Source organism: Theropithecus gelada, chromosome 5, assembly GCF_003255815.1.
Source record: "Theropithecus gelada isolate Dixy chromosome 5, Tgel_1.0, whole genome shotgun sequence".
NCBI classification, from domain to species: domain Eukaryota; kingdom Metazoa; phylum Chordata; class Mammalia; order Primates; family Cercopithecidae; genus Theropithecus; species Theropithecus gelada.
In genome coordinates, this window is record NC_037672.1 from 38175673 (window position 1) to 38192621 (window position 16949).

General features: G+C 38.9%; 1 protein-coding gene across 2 annotated transcripts in view; it reads left to right on the forward strand.

Annotated features, from left to right (window-relative positions):
- WDR19 (WD repeat domain 19) overlaps nucleotides 1-16949 on the forward strand; it is a 100015-nt gene that overhangs the window by 57095 nt on the left and 25971 nt on the right. For both annotated transcript variants that reach the window (XM_025386540.1, XM_025386541.1), the window contains 7 exons: nucleotides 955-1095; nucleotides 1177-1259; nucleotides 2077-2160; nucleotides 3699-3845; nucleotides 4461-4585; nucleotides 6392-6504; nucleotides 8008-8076. In XM_025386540.1, the coding sequence (XP_025242325.1) occupies nucleotides 955-1095; nucleotides 1177-1259; nucleotides 2077-2160; nucleotides 3699-3845; nucleotides 4461-4585; nucleotides 6392-6504; nucleotides 8008-8076 (762 nt within the window). The remainder of the gene's footprint in view (nucleotides 1-954; nucleotides 1096-1176; nucleotides 1260-2076; nucleotides 2161-3698; nucleotides 3846-4460; nucleotides 4586-6391; nucleotides 6505-8007; nucleotides 8077-16949) is intronic.

The following is a 16949-nucleotide window of genomic DNA, read 5'->3' on the forward strand; positions in this document are numbered from 1 at the left end:
ATAAAATTTAAAATTCAATTCCTCTGTTACACTAGCCGTATTTCAAATGCCCAGTAGCTACCATATTGGACAGGGCAGATATAGAACATTTCTCTCATCACAGAAAATTTTACTAGACATGCTGCTTTAGATAAAATATAATCTGACATTATATCTTACTAGTAGAGATTAGTTATTTGGTGAGTTCTTTAGCTGTCTTTGGTATCTTTAATGAATTTAACAATTACTAAAGAAATGAAGTTTTTATGTTTAATCATGCCTCATAGAGAAATCTGCAATTTGATAAATGGTTTTCTTCTTAATTTTATTCATAGCATTTATGCTATATAGCCAGTATATTACTTCTTATATAAAATTTTATACCAAAAAGACATATGAGGGTGGCCGGGCACGGTGGCTCATGCCTGTAATCCCAGCATTTTGGAAGGCCAAGGCAGGCGGATCATGAGGTCAGGAGATCAAGACCATCCTGGCTAGCACGGTGAAACCCCGTCTCTACTAAAAAATACAAAAAATTAGCCAGGCGTGGTCGTGGGCACCTGTAGTCCCAGCTACTCGGGAGGCTGAGGCAGGAGAATGGCTTGAACCCAGGAGGTGGAGCTTGCTCTGAGCAGAGATCACGCCACTGAACTCCAGCCTGGGCAACAGAGCGAGACTCCGTCTCAAAAAAAAAAGAAAAAGAAAAGAAGGTCAAGACATATGAGGGATATTAAAAATTTGGTCTTAAGCATGAAGTTGATCTAGGCTTTCACAGAACAAAATATAATTTTGTAATAGCTGGTTTTTTTTAAAAAAAAAGACCCAAGTGTTATTTTAAAATCATGAGACTTCCCTGAAAAGATAAAAGTAAACCATAACCTTTGGACTCATTTTAGAGTTAAATTCATTGTTCTTTCTTAAACACATGGTGTTAAGTTAGAATCTGATTTGTTAGTATTTGCCTTGTGATTGCAGGAACATGATGAAGCTTGTCTGGCTGGAGTGGCCCAGATGTCCATAAGAATGGGAGACATACGTCGAGGGGTTAACCAAGCCCTCAAGCATCCCAGCAGGGTCCTTAAAAGAGACTGTGGAGCCATATTGGAGAATATGAAGGTCCTCTTTTGTCTGCATCAATATTCATATGATCTTTTGTACATAATAACTTAGTATTTTAATAATCCTGTCTTATTTTAGCAATTTTCAGAAGCAGCCCAGCTGTATGAAAAAGGTCTCTACTATGACAAAGCAGCATCTGTTTACATCCGCTCTAAGAACTGGTAAGAGCTGCCTGCGGTTTGTTTCTGAACAGGATTGGAAATGAATGTGCCTCTGGGGTCTCCCCACTTGCCTCCTTGCCATGCTTTCTCCCTGTCCATTCTGTTCCCCTATCTAGACCTGCCCTTCATCTCTTTTGTTCTCCTTAGATAAGTTCATATTAATAGTTCTTTTTCCAAAGAATAGCACATTCTCCTGGTTTGGTGTGGAGAAATCCTTAGTAGGAAAAAACAAAAACCCCCTTGTCCTAACAGAGTTAATGCACTAACCATTTTCCTACCCTTGGGGGTGGGAGTGGAGTGGGTGTTAGGAGAAACAGCAATTAAATCAGCTTTTACCCATAGGAGCCAAGATTTTCTTTTTTTTTTCTTTTCTTTTTCTTTTTCTTTTTTTTTTTTTTTTTTTTTTGAGACAGAGTCTCGCTCTGTTGCTCAGGCTGGAGCGCAGTGGCACGATCTCAGCTCACTGCAACCTCCACCTCCTGGGTTCTAGCAATTCTCTGCCTCAGCCTCCTGAGTAGCTGGGATTACAGACATGCCGCCACTATGCTTGGCTAATTTTTGTACTTTATTTTTCTAGTAGAGACAGGATTTCACCATGTTGTCCAGGCTGGTCTTGAACCCCTGAACTCAGGTGATCTGCCCGCCTCACCTTTCCAAAGTGCTGGGATTACAGGCCACTGCATCCCGCCAGGAACCAAGATTTTTGAAAGATAGTAATAACTGTTTTTTGCATCCTAAAACCTAACATTTGGTTATAGCAGGCTACTTTTGGAGTGCACATGGTACTCATATTGTTCTCCTGGACCTACTTTTCCAGGGCAAAAGTTGGTGATCTTCTGCCCCACGTTTCTTCTCCTAAGATCCATTTGCAGTATGCCAAAGCCAAGGAAGCAGATGGAAGGTTTGTACACTTTCTCAAATTTATACCGATTTAAAGTAATATAAGCTTTACAAATTAACCATTGATATTTGCAACCCTGTAAGAAAGGCAAAGTAGAGAAAGACAGAAAACACCTTTATTTAATCCTTTGTTGGCCTGAAGTGCCAGACTATTAAAATCCTCCTGTACCTCATATATCTCAGTGTTTCCTTTATATACTCAAATATAGACTAATATCTCTTTTTATTTGAGGGTTTTATAGTGGAAGTTGAAATTTTGATATAATATGGCATGAAAATAAAGTGATTGTTATTTTATTAAGGAGGATTATTATTGTATAAATCACAGATGCAGGGGGAAAAAAAGTGAAGAAACATGAATTCCACACATACAGCTGCTTGCTGAAGCCACATAGGGCTGCTTGTTTAAGCTTGTTTAAGCTGCTTAACTATCCATTGCTATATTTTAACTGTATTTAAAAATTTATAACTCTATTGTAATACAGTTAAAATATAGCAATGGATAGTTAATATCCTAAACATACAAAGATCTCCCACTACTTAATACAAGAAACTCAAAGACACTAATAGGAAAATGGGCTAAAGACAAGAACACAAGTGCCAGAGGAGGAAATACAATTATGAAATTGCATTTGATGTAAACATGAAAAGGTTCTACCTCACTAATAGTAATTAAATTAAGGCAACCTGCCATATTTGGAAATACTTATTTTAAACTAATAACCATGTTGTCAAAATATGCTTATATGTACACAACCAATAGAAATGTAACTTTTGGGCTGGGCATGGTGGCTTACACCTGGAATCCCTGCACTTTGGGAGGCCAAGGCAGGAGGATCACTTGAGGCCAGGAGTTTGAGGACAGCCTGGGCAACAGAGAGAGAGCCCATCTCTACAACAAGTTTAAAAATAAAAAAAAATGTTTTAAAGAAGTGTAACTTTCTATAGCCTCTGGAAATTAACTTGGAAATATCTACTAAGAAACTTTTAAAGGAGATTTAATACCCTGCACTTTTAGAAAAGTAACCTTAGGAAATAGAGATATACACCGAATGTCTTGTTGAAATGGAGGGAGCTGAGAGCCGGTCAGGAACTGAAGAGGGGTCCTGAGCTCTATCTGGAGGTCAACACAAAGGTATGAGCTTTGTGACTGAGGATATGTAAAGGTTTTATATATCACCATGAAGCTGTATCTATAATTGTGAAAAAAAATCTACATTTTCTATGTTTTCTGTATTACTGTTATAATCTTCGTACTTAAAAGGAAAAAAAAAAGCAGTAAAATGTAAAAAAATATATGGCTTTAATTCAGATGGGAAAATACAATTTAATATTGATATTTTACTGTTCATTTATCAATTCCTAAAAAGAACATTTTAGTGGGATGGTTCCTGGTATTTTTCTGTTAAAGGAAAAAGAAGTTCAGGAAAAATAAGCAGTCACCATCAATAACATGAAAAAGTGTCCTAAACACTTATCAACATTTTCTCCCCAGTTTGACAGTGTTAAAAAAAGTTTATCTGAGCTATGTTTTTACAGATACAAAGAAGCTGTTGTGGCTTATGAGAATGCAAAACAATGGCAAAGTGTAATCCGCATCTATCTGGATCACCTCAATAATCCTGAAAAAGCTGTCAGTATTGTTAGAGAGACCCAGTCTCCGGATGGAGCCAAAATGGTAGCCAGGTAACATAATACATTAATATTTTTGGACTTTCAAAAACTAACCATAAAAGTAAGCCTCCACCTTCTATCATCAAATATATTAATTCAAAAGGAATATTTAGCCTTTATTTTTTTTATCAGGTCTAAGTATTCAAATTCAAAGGCTGTTGTGGTCAGCAGACAACAGTATGTCTTTCAAGTGTAAGCATATAATATAGAACTGCATGCTGGGTGTGGTGGCTCACACTTGTAATCCCAGCACTTTGGGAGGCCGAGATGGATGGATCACCTGAGATCAGGAGTTCAAGACCAGCCTGGCCAACATGGTGAAACCCCATCTCTACTGAAAATACAAAAAATTAGCTGGGTGTCATGGTGCATGCCTGTAGTTCCAGCTACTTGGGAGGCTGAGGCAGGAAAATCGCTTGAACCCAGGAGGCGGAGGCTGCAGTGAGCCGAGATTGCGCCACTGCACTCCAGCCTGGGTGACAGAGTGAGACTCCATTTCAAAAAAAAAAAGAACTGCAATTTATCTAATAAATTTTGATTTTTAAATGGTTTCCCCTGGTTGAAAAATTTTATAAATCACAAACTCATATAAGAGTCTAGCTAATTAAAGAAAGTACTTTGCTTCAGGTTTTTTCTACAGCTTGGTGACTATGGGTCTGCCATCCAGTTTCTTGTCATGTCCAAATGTAACAATGAAGCTTTCACACTGGCTCAGCAACACAACAAAATGGAAATCTATGCAGATATTATTGGTAAATATCATTTTTTCCCTAGTTCTCTTCAAGATGTTTATCATAAAAACACTTTGTCGCTTATGATCTAATTATCAGATTGGTATACATACAAGAATGCACTTGGTGTAAATGTTTATCATTTATACATAGACACACATGTATCTATGTTATGTGTTGGATTTTAAGATCCCTGCTACTTCAAGGTGAGATGGTATTGTTAAAAAGGACTATTTTAAAAAATTAAGGGTCTTTCTGTGTGAATTCCAAGGGAGGCTAGATTTCCCAAATCCTGCTATTTATCAGTCAGTAGTAAATCAAAGATTTCAAAATGAAGGTGATAGAAAATGCAGGATGATTTTTGAAAATGTAAATATTTTCATTTAAAAATCGAGTTACAAATGATGAAGAGTGATATACCCAAGATGTGTTTTTCAAAGATTTGGACAGTCCAAAGGAGAATTTGATATTCTGGGAATGCCTGCTTAGAGGTTTTCTTCTCATGTTTTCAATTATTTTTAGAAACTACTGAAATAATTTTCAAATTTTCATTTCATGGACCATACGTAATGTTATTTGTGTTTTGTTTTGTTTTATTGTGCTAAAATATATATAACATAACATTTCCATTTAAAAGTGTACAATTTGGTACATTCATTCACGTTGTTATGTGGCCATCACCACTGTCCATCTCTAAAACTTTTTCATCATCCCAGACTTTCTCTGTACCCATTAAATAATAATTCCCCATTGCCCTCTTTTCCCTAGACCCTGGTAAGCACGATTTTACTTTCTGTATCTATGAATTTGACTATTCATGGTACCTCATATAAGTGGAATCATAAAATATTTGTTCTTTTGTGTTATTTTGTTTTTTATAATTCACAAAATGACCATAAGAATTGATGTTAGGATTCACAAGAAAATATTTATTTTAGTCTTCAAGGAAACAAATTAGGTAAAAGCTTCTTGGGATGCTTTGGCTTCCCAAATGACTTCTTGTGACAGTCATTAAGATAATTAGAGAAAATAGAGTTTAAAAAAAAAAAAAGGAAGTACAGATAAGCAACTTTAGAATTGCCAATGCTTAACTTGACAGATGACATTTCTGTCCTAATGTTACCACCACCATTTCACTAAAGCAATTTTTCTAAGTTCATAAGAACATGGTTTGTCTTATATCAGGTGTGTATATTAAGGGTGTGTGTGTGCGCCTCCTCCCACCTTCAAAACACACACATACTTTTCCCCACTTTGCTTTATGCCTTTCTCTTATAAACCCCCTTTTCCCCCAGCTGGAGGCGCAGGGTGGTTGTTATACTTTAGTATTCTATTGGGCCCCAACTCCCATAGGTAAATGTAAACAATGAATTGGAATTCCAGCAGCTTTGGGGGTCCTTCTTCCTCTATGCTTAATGTATTTAAGCCCCAAGCCAAAGGAAAAACAGTCATATCTTTAACCAGCATCTACTGGCTACTCGAATGTCATCTTCCCTACTTGTCTGACAAATATACAGACTATTGTTTAAACCAGGCATTGCTGAGAGGGATGGATTCCATTTGTATTACTAACAAAAACCTTATAATTTCCTCTCCTGGATCACATTTAGAGTTAAAAAAAAGATGGAACAGAGTCAATATTTGGGGTAATTGTGATAAGTATGTTTTGTGACGAAAACAGACATTAATAATTACATTGATGTTTGCTGTTAGGAGTTTTTAATCACCTATTTTTAGATCACTCATTCTTAGATTTTATTTTCAGGTTAGCAATAAAGGGTAAACAAATTTTGCTCAAATATTTTACTCAGTAAACTTCTGTTATAGGTTCTGAAGACACTACTAATGAAGACTATCAAAGCATTGCCTTATACTTTGAAGGAGAAAAGAGATATCTTCAGGCTGGAAAATTCTTCTTGCTGTGTGGCCAATATTCACGAGTTAGTATTTGCCAAGAAAATATACACTGACTACGCAGGAATAATTGTAGGAAATATATGTAAATGCCAGTAACTCCCACTCAGATTTGAAATCTCAGAGCTAACTCTGAAATCTTCCTCTCCCTCCCACACCCAGTCACAGCCTTCCTTTGTAATACCTCTCACATCTGTCACTTTCATTCTAACTACCATCAACTCAGTCCAGGCCCCCATGACCTTGCTTCTGATTATTGCAGTAGTTTCTTATTTTTCCTGTTTTTAGTTTATCCACCTTTAGAGTTTGTCATCCTTCACTTTGTTCCCCAAATAATAGTTGCTTTCATTGTTACAGAGTCCCTTGGCCTAAGGCAGGGGTTACAGTGTCCAAAGAAGGGACATGATAAGTGAAGCTATGGGGTAATGCTGTGCATTGTTCATGTGACAGGGTAGGGACTACTGAACAGCACATATCTTAAGAAGCCAGCTGTTGCTCACCTCCATAAAATTGTTGTTTTTTAGGAATCCAGGCCCTGTAGTGCCAGATCATATGATTTTTTCAAGAGAAACGGAAGCTTGGGGCTGCCAGTTTTGAAATATGTGCCCCAATATTTATAGAATACCTCACTGGCCAAAAAAAACATGTCTGTGTGTGAATTCAGCCTACAGGCCACCACCAATTTGTTGTTGCTGGCTCTTAGATAAAGTCCAAACTCCTTTGCTGGCACTTAAGAGAATATCCATAGTTTGACCAACCAGCCAGAACTCCCTAATCTGGCACCCAGCTGTTTCCATAGAAGAGTCCCACACTCCTCTAACAGCCAGGACTTCATCCATCCTGTTCTCCATCTGGGTTCCTCTCTGCTCCCTACGCCACCTACCACAAACCTATTCATCCTTCAAGTGACACCTTCAGGATCATCTCCATGCCAAACCATCTTTTCTTCCTCAGAGCACCTATAAAAGAAAGAAAAAAAAAAACACTGACAATCCAGTCCATTTGTCTTTTTATAGTTGTAAATTTCTTCCTAAGTGTGGTGTTATGGTGTGCAGGAATTAGACAATTATGACTTAAAATATTTGGTCTCTTATATTATCATCATATCACACAGATCTTCCTGGTAAGATTGTACATAACACAGAAAAGAGGGGCCGTGCCATACCATTCCTGGTATTCTCCACGGGATCTAGCGAAGTCCCACATTCATAGTAGCAGGTTGTCAGTAACTATTTGTTGAAAGAATAAATGAATGAAAATAATTAAATCTTCCTACTGAAAAGGGCACATTTTGCCTTTTCATTTCATCAGGACTAGATTCTTCAGAGGGTTAACTGGGTCCTTCCATTTTTTAAACTATACCCAGCTTTTAAGGATATATTTAAGATCCAACACTATGCGAGCCCCTGGTTGAGATGAAGATACTTTCACAGACTGTAATTACTTTGTGTAAAAGCTGTGTGAAAGCTTTGTTTTCCCTAATGTGAAAATATTCTGAAAATGTTTAATTGCTATAATTCTCTTTTCAGGCACTTAAACACTTCCTGAAATGCCCAAGCTCAGAAGACAATGTGGCAATAGAAATGGCAATTGAAACTGTAAGTACACTTTGACTGAAACTTTCAAGAATGCCAATTTTTAAAAAAACTTCTTGAAGAAAATTTTAAATATATGCAGAAGTAGACCAAACAGTATAACAAACCCCTACATACCCATCATGTAGCTTCAACAGCTGTCAGTGCATAGACAGCCTCGTATTCATACCCTCACCCTCTTTCCTGGGGTTTTTTTTTTTTTTAAGTAAATCGCAGTCACCGTATCATTTCACTTGTGGATACAATATCGGTGTCTAAAAGATAAGAAACTTTGGATTTTCTTTTAGGTGTAACTTGAGTACAGTAAAGTTCACAAATCCTAAGTGTACAACTGGATTAGTTTTTTCTTCTGTGCATACCTGTGTAACCCCTACCCAGATCAAGATATAGAACATTTCCAGCTACCGAAAGTCTCCCTCATGTCACCCCCTAGTCAATATCCCCCACCAAAGGTAACCACAATCACGCATGTGTACGCTTGTGTCCAGTTTCAGTCAGCATTATGTATGCAAATGTGTCCGTTTGTGTTACAGCACATAGCAATAGGTCATTCTTTTTTTTTTTTTTTTTTTTTTTTGAGACAGAGTTTCGCTCTTTTGCCCAGGCAAGAGAGCTGTGGCGTGATCTCGGCTCACTGCAGCGTCCAACTTCCAGTTTCAAGCGATTCTCCTGTCTCAGCCTCCCGAGTAGCTGGGATTACAGGTGCCTGCCACCATGCCCAGCTAGTTTTTGTATTTTTAGTAGAGATGGGGTTTCACCATGTTGGCCAGGCTGGTCTCGAACTCCTGACCTCGTGATCTGCCCACCTCAGCCTCCCAAAGTGCTGGGATTACAGGCATGAGCCGCTGCGTCCAGCTCAGCAATAGGTCATTCTTCATTGCTGTGTAGTATTCTACTATATGACTGTACCACAGTTTATTTACCCCTTACTCTGTTAATGGACTTTTGAGTTGTCTCCAGTTTGGGCACATTATGAATGAAGCTGACATAAAGCTGTTCATGTCTTTTGGTGAACAAAAGCCCTCAGTTTTACTGAGTATATATCCAGGAGTAGAATCATTAGGTCGTAGTATTCTAAATACAGGTCTTTTTGTCAGATATATGTTGCAAAAATCTTCAAAGGCATGGCTTGCCTTTCTATTCTCTTGATGAGCAGAAATTCTTAACTTTTAATAAAGTTCAACACATGAGTCTTTTATAGTTAGTGCTTTTTGGTCCAATTAAGAAATTTTAAGCTGGGTGCAGTGGATCACTTGAGGTCAGGAGTTCAAGACCAGCCTGGCCAACATAGTGAAACCCCATCTCTACTAAAAATACAAAAATTAGCTGGGCATAGTGGTGGGCACCTGTAATCCCAGCTACTTTGGAGGCTGAAGCAGGAGAATCACTTGAACCTGGGAGGCAGAGATTGTAGTGGGCCAAGACTGTGCCATTGCCCTCCAGCCTGGGCAATAAGAACGAAACTTCATCTCAAAAAAAAAAAAAAAAGAAAAGAAATCTCTGCCTATCCCATGGTCATGAAAATATTTCCCTTATGTTTTCTTCTAGTAGTTTGTTCTATCTGTCTCATTTAGGCTTATGCCCATCCCGAATTAATTAGGTATATGGTATAAGGTAGGGGTCAAGGATATTTCTTTTCAATGTGGATATCCTGTTGACCCAGCACCATTTATCAAAATACCATCTTTTCCACCACCGAATTGCCACAGAGCATTTGTCATAAATGAAATGACATGAAATTACCATGTAGTATGAATCTGGTTTGGGATCCTCTAGTCTTTTCCTTTAGTCTGTCCTTGTACCAATACTCCATTGTCCTGATTACTGTATGTATTGTATATTATAATCTTTCTGTTTCTGTGGATTTGCCTATTCTAGACATTTCATATAAATGGAACCATATAATATGTGGCCTTTTTTGCCTGCTTCTCTCATTTAGCACCATGTTTTCAAGGCTCTTCCATGTTGTAGCATGTGACAAGAATTCATGCCTTCTTATGGCTGAATAATATTCCATTGTATGAATATACCACACATTGTTTATTCATCAGTTATTGGGCATTTGTTGTTTCTTCTTTTTGGCTATTATGAGTAATACTGCTATTAACATTTGTGTGCAAGTTTTCATGTGGACATGTGTTTTCATTTCTCTTAAGTGTATTACTCTTAAGTGTATTAGGAGTGGAATTGCTAGGCCATATGTAAACCCTATGTTTAACATTTTGAGAAACCGTCCAACTGTTTCCCGAAGCGGCTGACCACTTATAGTCCAACAGGCACTGTGTGAGGGTTCCAGTTTTTCTAATAGCAATTCCTTGATATTGTCAACTATCTAGTTAGGGTTCGAATTTCTTCAACTCTTGCATAAATGCTTTCATACAGTTGGTTAGTTCACCTCAGTATCAAGACAAGGCTCATGTATTACATTTAGTTTATATGGGCCTTAAGTCTCTTTTAATCTCCCTTCCCCTCCCTTCTCTCCTTTTCTCCCTCTCTCTCTTCAACTCTATCTATATCTCCTAAACACCGCCCGCACACGCATACTTGCTATTTATTTGTTAAGAAAATGGGTCATTTATCCTGAGGAATTTCTGACATTTTGATTTAGCTAATTACATCCTTGTGGTATAATTACCCTGTATTTCCCACCCACTAGTAGTTAAATCTAGATACTTGATCAGATATAGATGATATTTCTGTAAAAGCAACTTCATAGATGGTACCATGTACTTCCTATTCTCATCACAGCAGTAGGGCCATATCTTTTTTTTTTTTTTTCTGTTTTGTTTTGTTTTTTTTTTTTTGAGACAGAGTCTCACTTTGTCGCCCAAGCTGGAGTTCAGTGGTGCAATCTCAGCTCACTGCAACCTCTGCCTCCTGGGTTCAAGTGATTCTCCTGCCTCAGCCTCCCCAATAGCTGAGATTACAGATGTGTGCTACCATACCCAACTAATTTTTTTGTATTTTTAGTAGAGACAGTGTTTCACCATGTTGGGCAGGCTGGTCTCAAAATCCTAACCTCAAATCCTCTGCCCACCTTGGCCTCCCAAAGTGCTGGGATTAAAGGCATGAGCCTCCACACCCAGCCTAGTAGGGCCATATCTTAAATCATACTTGGGCTGCCATAACAAAATACCATAGTCTGGGTGACTTCGGGAGTTTGAGAAGTCAAGATCAAGGTGCTGGTAATTTGGTTCCTGATGAGGGCTCTCTTCCTGACTTGCAGACAGCAGCCTTCTCACTGTGTCCTCACGTGGCCTTTCCTATACATGTATGCAAGGAGAGAGATTTCTCTCCCTTCCTCTTAAGGCTACAATCTAACCTTAATTACCTCCCAGAGGCTCCATTTCCAAATACCATTACATAAAGGTTGGGGCTTTAACAGATGAATTTGGGGTATGTGGGGGACACAAACACTCAGTTCATAGTAGCCCACATTTTTGTGGTCTTTTGTTGTTGTTGTTGTTGCCCTGGCTGGAGTGCAGTGGCATGATCTTGGTTCGCTGCAAACCCCACCTCCTGGGTTCAAGTGATTCTCCTGCCTCAACCTCCTGAGTAGCTGGGACTACAGGTGCCCACCCAGCTGCTATGGTTAAAAAAATTAACCACACCCGGCTAATTTTTTTTTTTTCTATTTTTTAGTAGAGATGGATGTTTTACCATGTTGGCCAGGCTGTTCTCAAACTCCTGACCTCCAGTGATCCACCCACCTTGGCCTCCGAAAGTGTCGGGATTACAGGGGAGAGCCACCACACCCGGCCTGGTCTCTCTTTTTATGGTGTTAAGATTGATTATTGGGTGTAGGTGTGGTCAACCTGATCAATCTGTGATAAGCTTTCACATCAACTTGTCACCTAATGATTTCAGCAACCATTGATGATTATTACTTAGATCGGGGTATCCAATCTTTTGACTTCCCTGGGCCACACTGGAAGAAGAAGAAGACTTGCCTTTAATTAATAAGTCCAGAAGGACTCTAATTTGGGTAGTTCAAGTGTCCATCGCAGGATTAGTCAACTGGTGGCCACAGGGATGGAATATCATGCCTGGGCAAATTGGGTCAAATTCCCACCACTAGACAAAGTTCAGTAGCCATGGAGATGGGGTCTCTTAAGACATAGAATTTCCACTGGAACTCCATGGTTGAAGTGAAGCAGAAGCATCTCTCAGAAGAGTTGAAGGAATGAATATTAGACAAAATTATGGATGTCCCTTGCAGCTGTCAAATTTCTCTCCTTTCATTAGTATTCTGTAATCCCACAATACTTCCTCATTGTTGTATTTCTAATGGATTTTGTTAAATTTTATTAAGGTCAAGGACATGTAGTCAGTAAAACCAACATATTTGTACTTATTGCTGGGATTACTTCATTCAGACAAGTCCATTCTGAACTTTACTACTGGATTTTTTTTCAAGTGCAGCTGCAAATCATTTTATTCTTAAGCTGCAAAACCTCTCATGGTTCCCCATTGCCTCCACAAATTATTCCCAAATTATCCTTCATGGCTCATAAAACCTTAGAAATACCTGGAAGTGAACCAGTCTAACCTCCTTCATTTTACTGATGGGGAAACCGAGGTACCAGAAGATGATATGACTAACCTACAGACACCCAAATAGAAAGTAGTCGATCTGGGACTAAAACCAATGCTTTCTTTCCTTCCCACTTACCTCTTACACTCCTCTAGGTCAGCAGCCTGTGCTGCAACTAAATTGGCCACTTTTTTTTTTACCCCCTTTTGAGACAGGATCTCTTCTGTTGCCCAGGTGGCGTGATCACAGCTCACTGCAGCCTCGACCTCCTGGGTTCAAGCAATTCTCCCACCTTAGCCACCCAAGTAGCTGGGACTACAGACATGCCACCACACCTGGCTAATTTTATATTTTTTGTAGAGATGGGTTTTTGCTGTGTTGTCCTGGCTGGTCTTGAACTCCTAGGCTCAAGTGATCCTCCCACCTTGGCCCCCCAAAGTGCTGTGATTACATGTGTGAGCACAGTGCCCAGCCTTAAACTGCCCTCTTTTATTTGAATAGTTCAGGGTTCCCCTTCCTTCGTTCCTTCACTCTTGCGCCTTACACCTAAAACACCCCTACCCCTGCACCTCTGCCTCTCGTACTCCTACCCAATAAGCCTTTCCTAAACTGTCCTCGAGATGAAATTTCACCCTCCCTAGAATGGTCTAAGTACTTTGTTGGTTTTTTTTTTTTTTTTTTTTTTAATTTATTTATTATTATTATACTGTAAGTTGTAGGGTACATGTGCATAACGTGCAGGTTTGTTACATATGTATACTTGTGCCATGTTGGCGTGCTGCACCCATCAACTCGTCATTTACATCAGGTATAACTCCCAATGCAATCCCTCCCCCCTCCCCCCTCCCCATGATAGGCCCCGGTGTGTGATGTTCCCCTTCCTGAGTCCAAGTGATCTCATTGTTCAGTTCCCACCTATGAGTGAGAACATGCGGTGTTTGGTTTTCTGTTCTTGTGATAGTTTGCTAAGAATGATGGATTCCAGCTGCATCCATGTCCCTACAAAGGACACAAACTCATCCTTTTTTATGGCTGCATAGTATTCCGTGGTGTATATGTGCCACATTTTCTTAATCCAGTCTGTCACTGATGGACATTTGGGTTGATTCCAAGTCTTTGCTATTGTGAATAGTGCTGCAATAAACATACGTGTGCATGTGTCTTTATAGCAGCATGATTTATAATCCTTTGGGTATATACCCAGTAATGGGATGGCTGGGTCATATGGTACATCTAGTTCTAGATCCTTGAGGAATCGCCATACTGTTTTCCATAATGGTTGAACTAGTTTACAATCCCACCAACAGTGTAAAAGTGTTCCTATTTCTCCACATCCTCTCCAGCACCTGTTGTTTCCTGACTTTTTAATGATCGCCATTCTAACTGGTGTGAGATGGTATCTCATTGTGGTTTTGATTTGCATTTCTCTGATGGCCAGTGATGATGAGCATTTTTTCATGTGTTTGTTGGCTGTATGAATGTCTTCTTTTGAGAAATGTCTATTCATATCCTTTGCCCATTTTTTGATGGGGTTGTTTGTTTTTTTCTTGTAAATTTGTTTGAGTTCTTTGTAGATTCTGGATATTAGCCCTTTGTCAGATGAGTAGATTGCAAAAATTTTCTCCCATTCTGTAGGTTGCCTGTTCACGCTGATGGTAGTTTCTTTTGCTGTGCAGAAGCTCTTTAGTTTAATGAGATCCCATTTGTCAATTTTGGCTTTTGCTGCCGTTGCTTTTGGTGTTTTAGACATGAAGTCTTTGCCCATGCCTATGTCCTGAATGGTACTACCTAGGTTTTCTTCTAGGGTTTTTATGGTATTAGGTCTAACATTTAAGTCTCTAATCCATCTTGAATTAATTTTCGTATAAGGAGTAAGGAAAGGATCCAGTTTCAGCTTTCTACTTATGGCTAGCCAATTTTCCCAGCACCATTTATTAAATAGGGAATCCTTTCCCCATTTCTTGTTTCTCTCAGGTTTGTCAAAGATCAGATGGCTGTAGATGTGTGGTATTATTTCTGAGGACTCTGTTCTGTTCCATTGGTCTATATCTCTGTTTTGGTACCAGTACCATGCTGTTTTGGTTACTGTAGCCTTGTAGTATAGTTTGAAGTCAGGTAGCGTGATGCCTCCAGCTTTGTTCTTTTGACTTAGGATTGTCTTGGAGATGCGGGCTCTTTTTTGGTTCCATATGAACTTTAAAGCAGTTTTTTCCAATTCTGTAAAGAAAGTCATTGGTGGCTTAATGGGGATGGCATTGAATCTATAAATTACCTTGGGCAGTATGGCTATTTTCACAATATTGATTCTTCCTATCCATGAGCATGGTATGTTCTTCCATTTGTTTGTGTCCTCTTTTATTTCACTGAGCAGTGGTTTGCAGTTCTCCTTGAAGAGGTCCTTTACATCCCTTGTAAGTTGGATTCCTAGGTATTTTATTCTCTTTCAAGCTATTGTGAATGGGAGTTCATTCATGATTTGGCTCTCTGTTTGTCTGTTACTGGTGTATAAGAATGCTTGTGATTTTGGCATATTGATTTTGTATCCTGAGACTTTGCTTAAGTTGCTTATCAGCTTAAGGAGATTTTGGGCTGAGACAATGGGGTTTTCTAAATATACAATCATGTCATCTGCAAAGAGGGACAATTTGACTTCTTCTTTTCCTAACTGAATACCCTTGATTTCTTTCTCTTGCCTAATTGCCCTAGCCAGAACTTCCAACACTATGTTGAATAGGAGTGGTGAGAGAGGGCATCCCTGTCTTGTGCCAGTTTTCAAAGGGAATTTTTCCAGTTTTTGCCCATTCAGTATGATATTGGCTGTGGGTTTGTCATAAATAGCTCTTATTATTTTGAGGTACGTTCCATCAATACCGAATTTATTGAGCGTTTTTAGCATGAAGGGCTGTTGAATTTTGTCAAAAGCCTTTTCTGCATCTATTGAAATAATCATGTGGTTCTTGTCTTTGGTTCTGTTTATATGCTGGATTATGTTTATTGATTTGCGAATGTTGAACCAGCCTTGCATCCCAGGGATGAAGCCCACTTGATCATGGTGGATAAGCTTTTTGATGTGTTGCTGAATCCGGTTTGCCAGTATTTTATTGAGGATTTTTGCATCGATGTTCATCAGGGATATTGGTCTAAAATTCTCTTTTTTTGTTGTATCTCTGCCAGGCTTTGGTATCAGGATGATGTTGGCCTCATAAAATGAGTTAGGGAGGATTCCCTCCTTTTCTATTGATTGGAATAGTTTCAGAAGGAATGGTACCAACTCCTCCTTATACCTCTGGTAGAATTCAGCTGTGAATCCATCTGGTCCTGGACTTTTTTTGGTTGGTAGGCTATTAATTGTTGCCTCAATTTCAGAGCCTGCTATTGGTCTATTCAGGGATTCAACTTCTTCCTGGTTTAGTCTTGGAAGAGTGTAAGTGTCCAGGAAATTATCCATTTCTTCTAGATTTTCCGGTTTATTTGCGTAGAGGTGTTTATAGTATTCTCTGATGGTAGTTTGTATTTCTGTGGGGTCGGTGGTGATATCCCCTTTATCATTTTTTATTGCGTCGATTTGATTCTTCTCTCTTTTCTTCTTTATTAGTCTTGCTAGTGGTCTGTCAATTTTGTTGATCTTTTCAAAAAACCAACTCCTGGATTCATTGATTTTTTGGAGGGTTTTTTGTGTCTCTATCTCCTTCAGTTCTGCTCTGATCTTAGTTATTTCTTGCCTTCTGCTAGCTTTCGAATGTGTTTGCTCTTGCTTCTCTAGTTCTTTTAATTGCGATGTTGGAGTGTCAATTTTAGATCTTTCCTGCTTTCTCTTGTGGGCATTTAGTGCTATAAATTTCCCTCTACACACTGCTTTAAATGTGTCCCAGAGATTCTGGTATGTTGTATCTTTGTTCTCATTGGTTTCAAAGACATCTTTATTTCTGCCTTCATTTCGTTATGTACCCAGTAGTCATTCAGGAGCAGGTTGTTCAGTTTCCATGTAGTTGAGCGGTTTTGATTGAGTTTCTTAGTCCTGAGTTCTAGTTTGATTGCACTGTGGTCTGAGAGACAGTTTGTTATAATTTCTGTTCTTGTACATTTGCTGAGGAGTGCTTTACTTCCAATTACGTGGTCAATTTTGGAATAAGTACGATGTGGTGCTGAGAAGAATGTATATTCTGTTGATTTGGGGTGGAGAGTTCTATAGATGTCTATTAGGTCTGCTTGCTGCAGAGATGAGTTCAATTCCTGGATATCCTTGTTCACTTTCTGTCTCGATCTGTCTAATGTTGACAGTGGAGTGTTGAAGTCTCCCATTATTATTGTATGGGAGTCTAAGTCTCTTTGTAAGTCTCTA